The 14,031-nt window shown below is 44.3% G+C and overlaps 1 protein-coding gene across 1 annotated transcript in view; it reads left to right on the forward strand.

The window, feature by feature from the left end:
- Positions 1-7,759: 7,759 nt before the first annotated feature.
- LOC107111863 (sialoadhesin-like) overlaps positions 7,760-14,031 on the forward strand; it is a 59,844-nt gene continuing 53,572 nt past the window's right edge. The window contains exon 1 of the mRNA XM_015412909.1: positions 7,760-7,829. Coding sequence (XP_015268395.1) covers positions 7,760-7,829 — 70 coding nt within the window. The remainder of the gene's footprint in view (positions 7,830-14,031) is intronic.

Here is a 14,031-nt window from a genome sequence, read left to right on the forward strand (position 1 = left end):
AGATTAGCAGGACTGCCAAAGAGGAACCAAAGATAAGTCTGAGAAAAAAAAGGAATCATTTGGTTCCAAACATTATTTTGCTATGTTATTTGAAGAATATTGATAGACTGATCTTCCATTAGTTTTAAATCTATTATCTGCCACAAAGATCTCTCTCTCTCTCTCTCTCTCTCTCTCTCTCTCTCTCTCTCTCTCTCTCTGTCTCTCTCTCTGTCTCTCTCTGTCTCCTGTCTCTCTCTCTCTCTCTCTGCTAATGGGAAAAGGGCTTATTGCCCCAACCTCATCAGATTAGTTGAACTGTATATGGAGGGTGACGCCGTTGATGAAAACTGACTTAATTTTATAGGAATGAAGGAAACTGTGTAATTTATATAGATGCTTTTGAAGAAAGATGGTAAGTAACAGAATAGATCCGTATGTATATTATCATGTGTTGTAAGGGGCATCTTTTAAAGTGATTTTTAAAGGAGTAGGATGACTTGGCGTGGAGACTGTTGATGGCTCAGTTGTGTTCTTACATTTGCCTAAGGAGTCAGAAGAGTGTCTCTTCTCATGACCATTTCACACCTAGCCATTCCATCTGAGCAGGATGAAGAAACAGCAATGTAAACATATACATTCCTCCTGCCTGTAAGTCACTTTGAGAACTTTTTAAAGTTGAAAAGTGGCTGGTACATTTGTAAGCTAAATCAAAGAATACAAGACATTTTGCCATGCCCTCCCAGTAACTAACCCAAATGTCTTGATCAACAGCAAATTGACTTATTTAAATGAAAGTAATGATCTCCTTTCTCTCCCAATTCCCAGTTGCACAATCCCACACCAGCCCAATCAGCAAATTGATACTTTGATCTTCTTTTGCCCTCTCCTCTCCCAGCCAACACATCCCACTCTGATCCCTGAGTAATAGGAAAATGATTTATGCAAACAGAAATAATTATCTTTCTGTGCTCTCCACCTTTGCAAAGACATAATCCCACCAACTTCTTGTTTAACAGATTGATTTATTTAAATAAAAATATTCATGGTGACCTTTATAATGGATTCCAGCACTCTCCCCAAGTTATACTTGAGAGTAACCCAAAGTCCCCCTATGCAAGGAGGACAATGTTTGTAAAATTGCATCAATGTGTGTATGCTACCTCTGTAATGTTGAAGATGAGTGAATTTCCTCCATCCCCTGCCTGGATACTGCAGGAATTGCTCTCTGGGCTGTGTTTCATTCTTTCTTAATTCCACTCTAACTAGGATAATTCCTAAATTTAATTCAGAAATTGACTTAAATGCAGTTAACTACAGCTTTGAATTCATTTGTATGTTGGGTATTTTTCCTATTCTTACAAATACTGCAAACAAGCAACCTTGATGTAATCATACATATTGTTGTATCAGGATTCATCTTGTGCAGTGTTTAATCAATGCAGACATGCATGGGTGAAGTGGCAAAAAATCATATTCACACAACTGCACATGCAGTCATACCAAGACTGCATTTTATCAGTCCACATGTCCATATCAACATTGTCTATGTCAACAAATACAACAACAGGAAACATGTGGGATGGAAGTTGGAGCAAGGAGGTGAATTTGGGTGAGACTGAGTAGGAAAAATGGCCAGATCCAACCAATGCTCCCTCTAAGCAGTGGAGTCTTGTGAGCAAAAATTCTACTTTGTGAGCTACTGGCATTAAAGTTTTGAGCAAGCGATTTGGCTCCTGCATAAATTAATTTGCTCTGGAGCCATTATTCCTTAGCTAAGACAAAAATGTGGGAGCTGGAGGCTAAAAAACTGTGAGCTAGCTCACAGTAACCCATCTTAGAAGGAACACTGGATTCAATCCAGCAACTGGCCCATAGTCACCAAAAGAGCTTCACAGCTGAACAGGGATTTGAACCTGGGTCTCTCCAGTTTACCTTAACCTGGATGGCCCAGGCTAGCCCAATCTCATCATCTGCTGGGAGCTAAGCAGGGTTGGCCATGGCTAGTATTTGAATGGGAGAGATCCAGGGAATACCAGGGTCATGACACAGAGGCAGGCAATGGCAAACCACCTTTGAATGTCTATTGCCTCTGAATGTCTATGGGGTTGCCATAAATCAGCTGTAACTTGACAGCACTTTCAACCACCACTCTTCAGCTTAATTCCATAGCTACTTGTCACAGTCTACAGACCTATTAATATAATAACAAACAAACAATTGGGGGGGGGGAAGGATTGGAAAGAAGAAAATGGTGCCAAACCAGCAACCAGTGGGGCTTCTATGGGGTTGCCAAAGGTAAAGGTTCCCTTGCTCGAAAGCCAGTTGAGTTCGACTCTAGGGTTGCGGTGCTCATCTCCATTTCAAAGCCAAAGAGCCAACGCTGTCCGAAGACGTTTCCGTGGCCGGCATGACTAAACACCAAGGCGTACGGAACGCTGTTACCTTCCCACCGAAGTGGTACCTATTTATCTACTTGCAATTTCTTGCTTTCGAATTGCTAGGCTGGCAGGAGCTGGAACTAGAGGCGGGAGCTCACTCCGTCATGCAACAACTCGGGTCTCGAACTGCTGAACTACTGACCTTCCACAGCCTGCAGTTCAGCATCTTAACCACTTGAGCCACCGCAGCTCCATGAACACAGATAGGTTGGTACAAATGAGGTAGGCATCTGGGGAACATCTGAAGAACATTCCAGACTTCATCAGAATATTCTCCGCCAGATACTGGGCTTAGCCCGAGTGATCCATTCCAAGTGTTAGCAAAAACAAACTTTGAGGTGCAAAAAAAGAGTATATGTTTGGATGTACGCATGTGTCACAATTTTTTTTTATTTTGGCTCAGAAAATGTATTTGGGTGGGAATTATTGTTAAAGTCAGTTTTCTTTTTCTGCAGGTGGGTTGGGGTTACTGGAAGTTGTGATATTGTTCAACACTTTGCATAAAGCCACATGGGTTATGACACTACGCGGATCAGCCCAGTGAAGCTCTTACATTAACCAGACGCATATGTCTATTTTGTGGTAACCCTTATGTGCCTCCACAGGATTCTAGACTCTCAGGAACCAGTGATCTCAGTCAGATTTTAATTGTACAACACTTTCCCCTCAGGTAACTAGCCAATCTGTACCAGCTGATCAGAACATGGAAGACAAGTACAAAACCCAGATGATATGAAGAAGTGCAACTACACAATGTTATCAAGTTGTGGCATTTTGAGGCCTGAGTTTTGGTGGGGGAGGAGAAGGAAGACAATTAGGAATATAAGACTTCTCTGATAAGAGTGGTTTGGTTAAGCTCTTTTTCAGCACAAACCAAGATATTATCACTTTTGTTACGGAGCCCCACATTGCTTCATCCCAATGACTAATGCTTCTCTACACTTTTGCTTAGCTTAATAGTCGGTTTTGAGTTATGCAAACAATGTGTCTGTGTCTAATTGGGAAATTTAATTGCCAGTGAACTCTTGAAAATGGCAAGGAAAGGAAATCTACTTTCATTTCATAATGGATTGTTGTGGGACATTAGAGGGGTATGAATACATGAAAGAATCTTGTTCACATTTGGAAGACCCTAAATACTTTGAGTTTGCCTGTACTCTAAGGGTGAGATCATCTACCTAGCCAGGCTTTTTTCTGGGGGAATGCACTGGAATGGAGTTCCAGAACCTCTTCAACAAAATTCTTTAAAAAATGTTTAAAAGTTCATGAGTTTTCAGTATACAGATTGAAAACTTCATTTCCCTTTGAAGAAGAAGAAGAAGAGCAAGAAGAGGAGGAAGAGGAGGAGGAGACTGGATTTATACCCTGCCCTTCATCCGAAGTCTCAGAGCAGCTTACAAACTCCTTTCCCTTCCCCTGCCCACAATAGACACCCTGAGAGGTAGGTGGGGCTGAGAGAACTCTTTCCAGAGCTGTCCTTCAGAGAACAGCTCTGACAGAACTATGGATTGCCGAAGGTCATCCAGCAGCTGCAAGTGGAGGACTGGGGAATCAACCCCGGTTCTCCCAGATTACTTTGAGTCCCCATGGGAGAGAAAAGTGATGTATAAATGAAGTGGAGGAGATTTTCTAATTACTTTTATGTTGGAAAAAATACAATGGAACCCTGGAGGACTCCTAACACCTCTATTTCACTTTGGAAAGAAGACCAGGAGAGTCTGAATTCCAGTATCCTAGTGAAATTTGAAGAAGGAGAATTTTAGATACATTCTTAAACCAAGCATATTAAAATTTGGCATATAATCTCTCTGTTGATAAATTGAAAAGTACAGTAGACGAACACATTTGTCAATAATACTCAGGTTTGACCTGACATCTTTTTTCGCGAGAAAAACAGTGGTGTTTGCACTGTGCTTGTATCAATGCATGTCTTTTCACAGCTAAGGTTTTCCCCCTCTTATTTAACTCGACAGATGAAGCTGTCCTCAGAGGTCTTTGAGATTCAAACCAGCATTGGAAGTGACAGCCCAGATAACATAGATAATCATACAGACCCTTGTGGGACAGCCCTGACTATTTCTTAATTGATATTTTCATGTTTCTGCAATTTTTTTCTTAATTATGTTTGCCAAGTCATACATGATATGCCCACTAATTTAAGTTTGCAAGCTAGAAAGCCATATTGAATTGGAATTTTCCTCATCCTTGGCTTTTAGAATCAGTGGTAGATTAATTCCTTGTCTTGAAAACTCTATTTCTAAGAGTGGGGTTGCATTGGAGGCATTAAATTATCTCTAGCCAAATATTATAGAGTGGGGGTATTTTTTATTTGTAAGAGTGGGGTTGCACTGGTGGCATTAAAGTGTCTCTAGCCAAATATTATAGAATTGTTTTAAAAAATTAACTGTATGAAATGTTTTATGAATGTTGTTATTCGCTCTGAGCCCTGTTGTACAGGGGAAGGAAGGCTATAAATTGATTGATTTAATGAATGAATGAATAAAAACACTGGAACAATATTTTTAAAAGGTGAGGATTCCTTTTAATTAGACATTGCAAAAAAGACAAATGATCATGGAAATAGTAGGTTCATGAGCACTTGTGAAGAGAATTAAAGATGGGCGAGATGGCGGGCCCCTTCAAGGTAGTGTCTCCATACTTCGAAGGCAGCCTTGATGGCCAGTAACTCCCTTTCCCAGATGATATAGTTCCTCTCAGCTGCCATCAGCTGGCGGGAGTAGTAGGCACAGGGCTGGAGAGGCTGAGCTGGGTCATCTCTTTGAGAGAGGACTGTGCCAAGAGTGATGCTAGAGGTGTCGGCCTCTACCATGAAAGGAAGTTCAGGATCTGGGTAGCGCAGGAGTGGCCCTGTCGCGAAGCAGGTTTTCAGAACAGAGAAGGCGTGGTTGGCCTCGGGGGTCCAGTGAAAAGGTTCTTTGGGCCAAAAAAAGCCAAGTCAAGGGGGTGGTTAATGAAGCGTAGGTGGGGACAAATCGCCGGTAATAATTGGAGAATCCGAGGAACCGTTGCACATCTTTTCAGTTGCGAGGAGTCTGCCAGGTCAGGATTGCTTCTACTTTCTTTGGGTCCGTGAGTATCCCTTGTGGGGATATAATGTGTCCAAGGAACTCAACAGAGTATAGATGGAAATCGCATTTCTCTAGTTTTGTGTTGAGACCATGGGCCCGAAGGCGCTGGAGGACTTGATGCACATGCTTGATGTGCTGGGCTGGGTCGTTAGAATAAATCAAAATGTTGTCCAAGTAAATTATCACAAAGTGGTCAAGCAGGTTTCGGAAGACATCATTCATGAGCCTCTGGAAGACTGTGGGTGCGTTAGTCAAGCCAAACGGCATTACCAAGTACTCGTACTGGCTGTAACGAGTGCCAAATGCCGTCTTCCATTAATCTCCCGGCCGGATACGTACCAGATTGTATGCATCTCGGAGGTCCAGTTTGGTATAGATTCGGACCCCCTTTAGGTGATCTAACAGTTTGGGGATCAGAGGCAGCAGATACCAGTCCCATATAGTGATCTTGTTAAGGGCCCGATAGTCATTACAGAGCTGAAGCTCACTGCTTTTCTTTTTGACAAAGAGGACCGGGGCTGACAAAAGAGACATGGAGGGCCGGATGAATCATCTTGCCAGGTTCTTCTCCAAAAAATCCCGTAAAGCTGCCAGTTCAGGTTCTGCCATGGGATACAGACACCCCACTGGTACGGGTGCCTCGGCTACCAGATCAATGGCACAATCATAGGGCAGATGAGGAGGAAGTCGATCAGCTCCTCTTTCCTCGAAAACATCAGCATAGTCCCGGTATGGTTGCGGGAGTCGAGGGCCGTTGCCTGGAGCAGTGGTGGCCAGGGTGATAACTGGGTCCCAGAACTGCAGTTCTTGTCAAGCCCAGTTCACCATGGGGTTGTGGGTCATTAACCACGATAATTTGAGCGATGTCAAATCATAGTTGCTCCTGGTGTTGTTGAGGGTGAGGGTGAGGAGACAGGTCTCCTGAGTCATGGGACCCAAGCAAAGGAGATGACCATTGATGGCCTCCACCAGGATTGGCGTGTCTTTGGGCTGTACAGGGATCTGGTGCTGTTTGACAAAGGTGGTGTTGATGAAGCAGTGAGCAGCCCCAGAGTCTAGCATGGTGTAGACAAACATCCATCATTCATCAGGCAACTGGATTTTAATGGGTACCAGGAATGGTCTGTGGTTAGTAATCATGAGTTCAGAGGACCCAGCTAAGTGCTCCAGCTAGGTGTGGGGCTAGTCTTTTACTGGCAGCAGCGTCGTTGTCATCTCTGACTGAGGGTGTTTAGCAGGGCAGCTGGTGGAGAAATGCCACACCCCTCCACAGTACAAAGATTTTTTGCTTGGCAGAGGGACTTTTCTTCTGGGGTCAGGCGTGGCCGGGTGGCTCCCAGCTGCATGGGCTCACCTTCGTCTCCGCCAGTACCTGGGGTTTCTGGGACTGGCCAGGATACCGAATGGCGTGTTGCTTGCATGACATTGGTGTTGTTCCGGGCCTGCCGTCGGCTCTCCAGGCGGCCATCAATACAAAGGCACAAAGTAATTAAGTCCTGCAGTGTGTGTGGCCTGTCAACCCGAGTGAGCTCATCCAGGACGTCGTCAGCCAGCCCTTCTGAGTACTGGTCCATTAAGGCTGCTTCGTTCCAGGTCAGGTCCTGAGCCAGGAGTTTTAATTCAGTAGAGTACACAGTGACAGAGTGCTTGCTTTGTTTCAGAGTGCGGATTTTCCAGTTTGCTGCTGCTGCTGCTTGTTGTGGGTTTGCATAGGCTGTGGACAGATGGGTGAGGAACCCCTGAGAATGGGAAAGCAGTGGCGAAGGAGCCACTAACAACAGAGTGGCCCATTTAGCTGCCTGCCCTTTTAAGAGGCTGATTATGAAACACACCTTGGTTTTGTCGGTGGGGAAATCCTGGGCACGTAATTCGATATACAGTTTACATTGTGCCAGAAATGCAGGAAACTCCTCCACATTACCACCAAACTTTTCAGGAGGGGTTACCGGGCATCTTGGTGGTGGGACGACGGCAGTGGTGGCGGCTTGCTGCTGTAGCTGCTGTTGTTGTTGCAGGTGAGCAACCACTTGCGTGAGCTGCTGCACCTGGTTCATGAGGTCTGCGAGCTGCAGAGTGCCTCCGCTTGCTTCTCCATCCATCCTGTGGAGTGAGCATGTGATGGTGCCAGCAATCTTTCATGGGCTGGAGTGCAGGCAGAGCGAGAGAGAGATAGTCCAGGTCCAGTCCAGGGTCAAAGCCAAGAGGTAGCAAAACAGGAGCTGAAATAACAGAGTCCAAAGCACAAAACGAATGCGTAGTCATCAAAGCCGGGGTCAAGGAGCCAAGAGTTCAGGGCACAAGATAGGAACTTGGAACACGGGTGAGGTGGGTGCAAAAGCATCTTCAAGCTGACTAGTTGCTGGCACAAGGACCCAGCAACGAGCAGGGAGCTAAATACCCCTCAAGGGCTGCTGTCAATTAGTGTTCAGCGCATGCATCCTGGCTTCTGCTAGAACTCAGGGCTGAGGGATTGCTTGCTGTGCTGGCACACCTCCCGCCACCGGGATCCTAAGTCCTGATGGAGCCGGCTCCGTAAACGTGCCACCTGTGGAGGTGAGTCGGGGGGCTGTCTGCTGTCTGCCGTTCTTCCTCAGCTGTTGCTGGGATGGATGGCAAGGATACACCAACGGGCTCTGAGGCTTCATCGGGGTCAGGTGTGGGTTCTGCTGGGGCCGGGAGCTCATCCTCAGCAGCACTCATGACAAATGGCTTGGAGCCATTTAAACCCCTGCTTTCTGCTCCCCACCACTTTTTGTGGTGAGCAGAAAGCAGGGGTTTATACTTTAAATGGCTCATGATTGATACGAACCAGTTCGGTTTGTGAACCAGCCTACTGCCATGAACCACAAGCCCAACCACAAAAAAAAAAAAAAGTGATTCGTGCCCTCTCCCCCATCACTTCATCACAGAGAAAGTGCTTCTCCAACCAAAAATTGAATAGGAATAAACTCTCAAAACTCATGTTACCATTCAAAGATAATGCCTTCCATAATCAATTCCCGGACCTCCCAGGATAGGTCGGCGCTCTAGCCGGGGGAAGGGGCCACACAGGTCCGTGGACCCCCCCAGGGGCTCGGCGAAGAGTCCCGGGCTAGGGAACTTCAAAGAGGCAGCCTCTTCAAGGGCGGAATGCCCAAGAATCGAGGCGCCTCTCTGTTCCAGTGGTTCCCCGGGCGGTGAGACCGTATGGTGCTAGCAACGCTGGCTGGGTCAAGTGAAGGAGATCCAGCGAGTGAAATGGTGCAGAAAACGAGGTCGGAAGACCAGCAATGAACGTGAGTCATGAAGCAAAGCGAATTTAAATCAAAGAAGCTCCCCAACCCTGGTAGTGAACGGAGAAGAGTCGAGCGGTGGGGGGGACGACTCCCACATGCACGAACTGTTTTAAATGCGAGAGGGGGGGAGCGGAAGAAAACGTATAGAGAACTGTCTAGGGACACTCACCTGAAGGACTTTAAACACCCAGGCTCATATTCAGAGACTTTGCAGAGTTTTGAAAAGTAAACAACCAGGCAAGATGGAAAGGAAGAAGGACAAAGATAGACTGTTGAGAGCAAAAGGACTAGAGAGTCCAAGGAACGGAAGTGGCCGGCGACACGGCGAAGGCTGTAACAGAGTGTATGCGCCCTCTGCTGGACCAGTTAAATATCTTCAAAGAACAGATGGCAAAGGTGACAGAAAGCATTACTGCAACCCAAACACAGTTGGGAGATATAATACAAGTCATGAAGCAGGATGCTGAAAAAATAAAGGAGGTGACTGCAAACACGAAAAAAGTAAAAAAGAAGGTGGAAAAGCTGGAAGAAAAGACAACCTCTTTGGAAGACCAGATGCTACAAGTACAAATGGATAAGGCCAACCTGGTTCTTCGCTTTCAGGGATTGCCAGAAAACCCGGGGGAGAATCTTAAAGAAATGATGTGTGAGCTGTTAGCCCCAGTGACAGAAATGAAACCAGAACTATTATTAAACAAAATGGATGTGGTCTTTAGATCATATTCAGGATATATAAAAAAGAATAACCTGCCTGGGGAAATTGTTATAAGATTATAGAAGAGGTACGTGAGAGATGCAATTTTGAAAGCGGTGTCTGGAGCCCCCTTGAAGGTGGGAGAAAGTGTTATCAGAATGCTTAAGGACATTCCATTTGAAGTGAGACAATGGAGGAAGAAATACAAGGAGTTGGTGCTTTTTCTTCAGACTAATCAAATTGGATATAAATGGTTGTTCCCAGAAGGAGTCACTTTCAAGATGAAAGATAAAAAAGAAAAGATTGACTCTGCCTTTAAAGCTAAAGAATTTTTAAAGACTCAGCTGGGAACAACAGAGGACGAACAAAAAGAAGAGGACAGCAAGTCTAGTGGCGAGCTGGACTCTGGTTCTTCCGGAGAGGACTCTCTGGATAGAAAGGGGGCGGCTGCCCCAAAAAGTCCTTACAAACTTTGGAAAAGACGCGGAAGAGAGAAATGAAGGCTGAAGGACTCTGAAATGGGCCTGAGAAGAAGATGACGAGAAATGGGTTGGGGGGGTTGGGGATAGACAGTGAAGTGGGGGGGAAAATGGAAAAGAAAAATATATTTTTAATGATTGACTCAGTTTGTTCAATGTTTAACAGAAGGGAAGTTTAAATGTAATTAAGCTATTGAAGATCTCCTCTCTTGGGGTTTTAGGTAGTTGTGGGTATCTTTTCTTTATCCTGTATATGTAGTCCCCTTTTCTGTTTTTCTGTAATAGTTTTTTGTAGTTTAAAAAAAAAAAAATCAAAAAAAACATTCTGGATTCCATAACCCACTATGAACATTCCACTCAAACTTTTCTCAGTGGTGAATCCACTATGTTTAGTTTGTTTCCCACATCAGTTCATGCTACATAAGGTTGCATTTGAATTTATGAATAATTTTGTATATATATGGAATAGGCTGATTTGTGCGATTCTTTTCCAGCCTGGAAAACTTAGTGTGTGGGGAAAATAGGTGTACTAGGGAAGAGTGTGTGTCTGTCTTTTACATGGACAGGCTTATTTATGGAGCATCTATGATATATTCATTGTATCATGGAGGAGGAGGTACTTGCTCCTCCTTGCAATGCAAAGTCTGCCATTTCCCATTAATAGCCTGAACCAGGCTACAGAAAGGCATCAAATTTATCGTTTCTAGAGGAACATTGCCCTAACCTGTTTAATCCTTGGATGAGAGTCCAACAAGGAAGTTCAGGATTGCTACACTGAGGCAGGCAATGGTAAACCACCTATGAATGTTTCTTGCCTTAAAAATCCAATGGGGTCTCTTTACGTCAGCTGCAACTTGATGTCACTATACAAACAAGAGGACTATTAGTTGATACTGATGGGACCATGGCATATATAGAAATCCATTATCTGTGTAACTCAGAAACCTTTTACCGTCTTCTAATTTACATGCATAAGGATTAGACCCAACCTAGTTGCTCTTACATTGTTAGAGGAATTAATGTCAAAATAGAGGATTACTTTGTCTGTGAATTTTCATGTTCTTGTAAAATGACCTGGTAAGTTTTTGAAGTTTGCTTTCAATGGAATGGAAGGACACAAAAATCCGATTTGAGCATTTAGGATTCCTTAAACAAGCAATAATTAAGAAATTGAAAAGGAATGGAAAACAAGATGGCTGGATAGAAAATGAATCACAAATTGCATTCCTGAATATATCTCCCAGACAGTAGAACTTATCATGTTTCTACCCTGGAGGCTTGCACAATACTTTAGATGAACAAGACAGGGGTGGAGAATAATAATTAGTAGTGGAGATGGGGTAAAGAATCGGGTAACCATGAAAATGTAAGTAAGATAAAGTTGAAGTGGTTTGGAAAAAACTTGCCTGAACAAGAATACTGGAATTGCCTTCCTGAGTGAGAGTAAAGATCCATGAAAATGAAATAGCAGCCCAGTAACACCCTAAAAACTAACAAAATTGATTCCATTTTGTTAGCCTTTCATTTTGCAGTAACGGAACTTCTGGGGGTTCCATCAAGTTAGGGATAAGTCAATATGACAATGTTCATTTATTTTTCAGTTTTGTCTGTTGTTGGGTTCATGTCACATCATTTTCATTGCTGTTGGTGATGGTTCTTTTGTACCACTCATATGTCACTTTATGCCCTTTATATGTTCTGTGCCACTCATGCAGTGAAATGAGAGTGAAACAAGAGATATAGTGATTCAAGGATCTTGGAAACTGAGGTTTGAATCCCTGCTCGGGCATGGAAGTTTGCTGGGTGAGCTTGGGCCTATCACATACTCTCAGCCTAACCTACCTCACTGGGTTGTTGTTGTGAAAATAAAATGGAAAAGAGGAGAATTTTGTAATCTATTTTGTTTCCCTATTGGGCATAAAAGTGGGGCATATACAAAGTATATAAATAAATAAATACTCCACAACAGTCAGTTTGATGTCTTCTAAAATCTTACAACACAGGTGGTACAGTATAGTAAAATGTTGACAAAAATCTGGCCGAGTGTTTTTACTGTAGATGTTGAGATTAGAGTTGCTGCCTCCTGGTGTGGGCGGGGGTACCCTGGTTTCCAGCATGCCTCCGCACTGCTGGTCAGATGGCCACTGGGGGGAATTACCCCACCCCCAAAAATAGGCAAGATGCCAGAAATAAATGTGATGTTCCTATGTCACCCGGAAGTGAAATAGGCACACCAGTGATATTGGGGGGGGGGGGTGACACTCTGGTTTTTGGGCAAAACTCTGTGGTTAGAAGCTAATTCTACCATTGAGGTTTTACCCACAAACCAGAGCATCACCCTGGCTATCCCCAACGTGCCTACATCACATGTCACATTTATTTCCGGCTTCTTCCCTCCTCGCTCCTGGTAAGTGCACCTCCATCCCCCGCCCTCTCGTCCGCCAGACCTGGGAACCTCAGTAGAAATGCTGAGGTTTGGTATTGTGACACTGGACAGCTTTAAAAGAGGATGGAATAGATTCATGGAGAATAGATTAATCACTGTCTACTAGCCAAGATAACAAAAGGGAACCTGCACATCTGAATACTAAGGGTAGGGGGCAACATCAGGAAAAAGGTTTGCCCTCTGAGCCCGGTTTGTTGGCTTCACATGGCAGGTGGTTGGCCACTGTGTGAAAAACAATGCTGGTCCAGACGTGATGTATCACTGTTCTGATCCAGCTGGATGTCTCATATTCTTATTCTAAAACAGCCATCTGTTTCCACTGTTATCTGGGAAGTACAGTCTGCTGGAGTTATGCTAAGAACTTTGGGGAAAAGTGAACAACATGTACTTCACAATGTCCATTCTGGTCCTTGAAACACTTGATATGATCATCTCAACAATTTCATCACAGTTCAGGTGGACCTCCTGATGACACCTGGGTTTTGGCCACTGTGTGACACAAAGTGTTGGACTGGATGGTCCACTTGCCTGATCCAGCATGACTTCTCTTATGTTCTTAAAATGAACAGCATTTTGAGATAGTTTTGATGACATGATGATGACATTCAACATGGCAGCTGGCCAGAAGCCACTGTTGGTACATGCTCACAATTTACTGGCTTTCTTGAGTTATGGCAATCATGAGCAGGTCATGCAGTATATAATATCAAGTACATAGAGGGCACGTGCTGCTATTGCATCTCTGAACTCAGCAGCATTCATCTGTTAGTGGCAGTCTTTGTGATGACACATGCTCAAAACTAATTGAATTGAACTACAGTTCCCAGGAGGCAGTGTGAGAACACATCAATCTTATTCATACGAAGGAGCACCAATATGCTCCATTTGGGATGAAAGGAGAAGAGAGAAGCCTTGCAACTTTTCCAGCTCCCCACTTCAGCAGGGTTGAGAAAGCTAGGGAAACCACCTCTGTTGAAGTTGAAACTTCTTCTTGTTGGGTGTACTGGTCACATGATGGAGAGGGACAGCCATATCAAAGTACTTGTAACCTTTGCCCAGGCTAGCACAATCTTGTCAGCTCTAGGGCTTGTCGGCCCTAATCAGTATTTGGATGAGAGCCCACCAAGGAAATCCAGGGTCATAACACACAGAGGCAGGCAATGGCAAACCACCTCTGTTAGTCTCTTGCATTGAAAATTGTACTGTGTTGCCATAAGTCAGCTGCAACTTTACAGGAAAAAACCCCTTCTAAGCCTGAAGGTTCCATTGGCTAATAGTTATAGATAACCCTACTATTCAAGAATGTGTCTTGTTCATGAGGATGGACATTGCAGGAGGAGAACAAAGTAATGGATGGTTGTAGGAAGCAGCATGGGAAGAAGACACAGAAATGAGCAGAGAGTGGGCATGGAGCAGATTACAATCAAAAGTTCAGGGCCACCAAGAGAGAGGGGACTAGAGACAAAACCCTGGGAACTTTGATCATCCTGTGAATCCATGGTACCAAACAAATTGTGTGCTTTGTTTTCATATGATATTTACCTTGGGACCCAGCAATGTAACTGCAGGATCCAGAGGGAACCTTTGTTGGTGGGCCATGGAGGGTCTCGATAACCCTGTAAGAATCC

The sequence above is a fragment of the Gekko japonicus genome, unplaced genomic scaffold, assembly GCF_001447785.1.
Source record: "Gekko japonicus isolate JY-2015 unplaced genomic scaffold, Gekko_japonicus_V1.1 scaffold1583, whole genome shotgun sequence".
In the NCBI taxonomy this organism is placed as follows: domain Eukaryota; kingdom Metazoa; phylum Chordata; class Lepidosauria; order Squamata; family Gekkonidae; genus Gekko; species Gekko japonicus.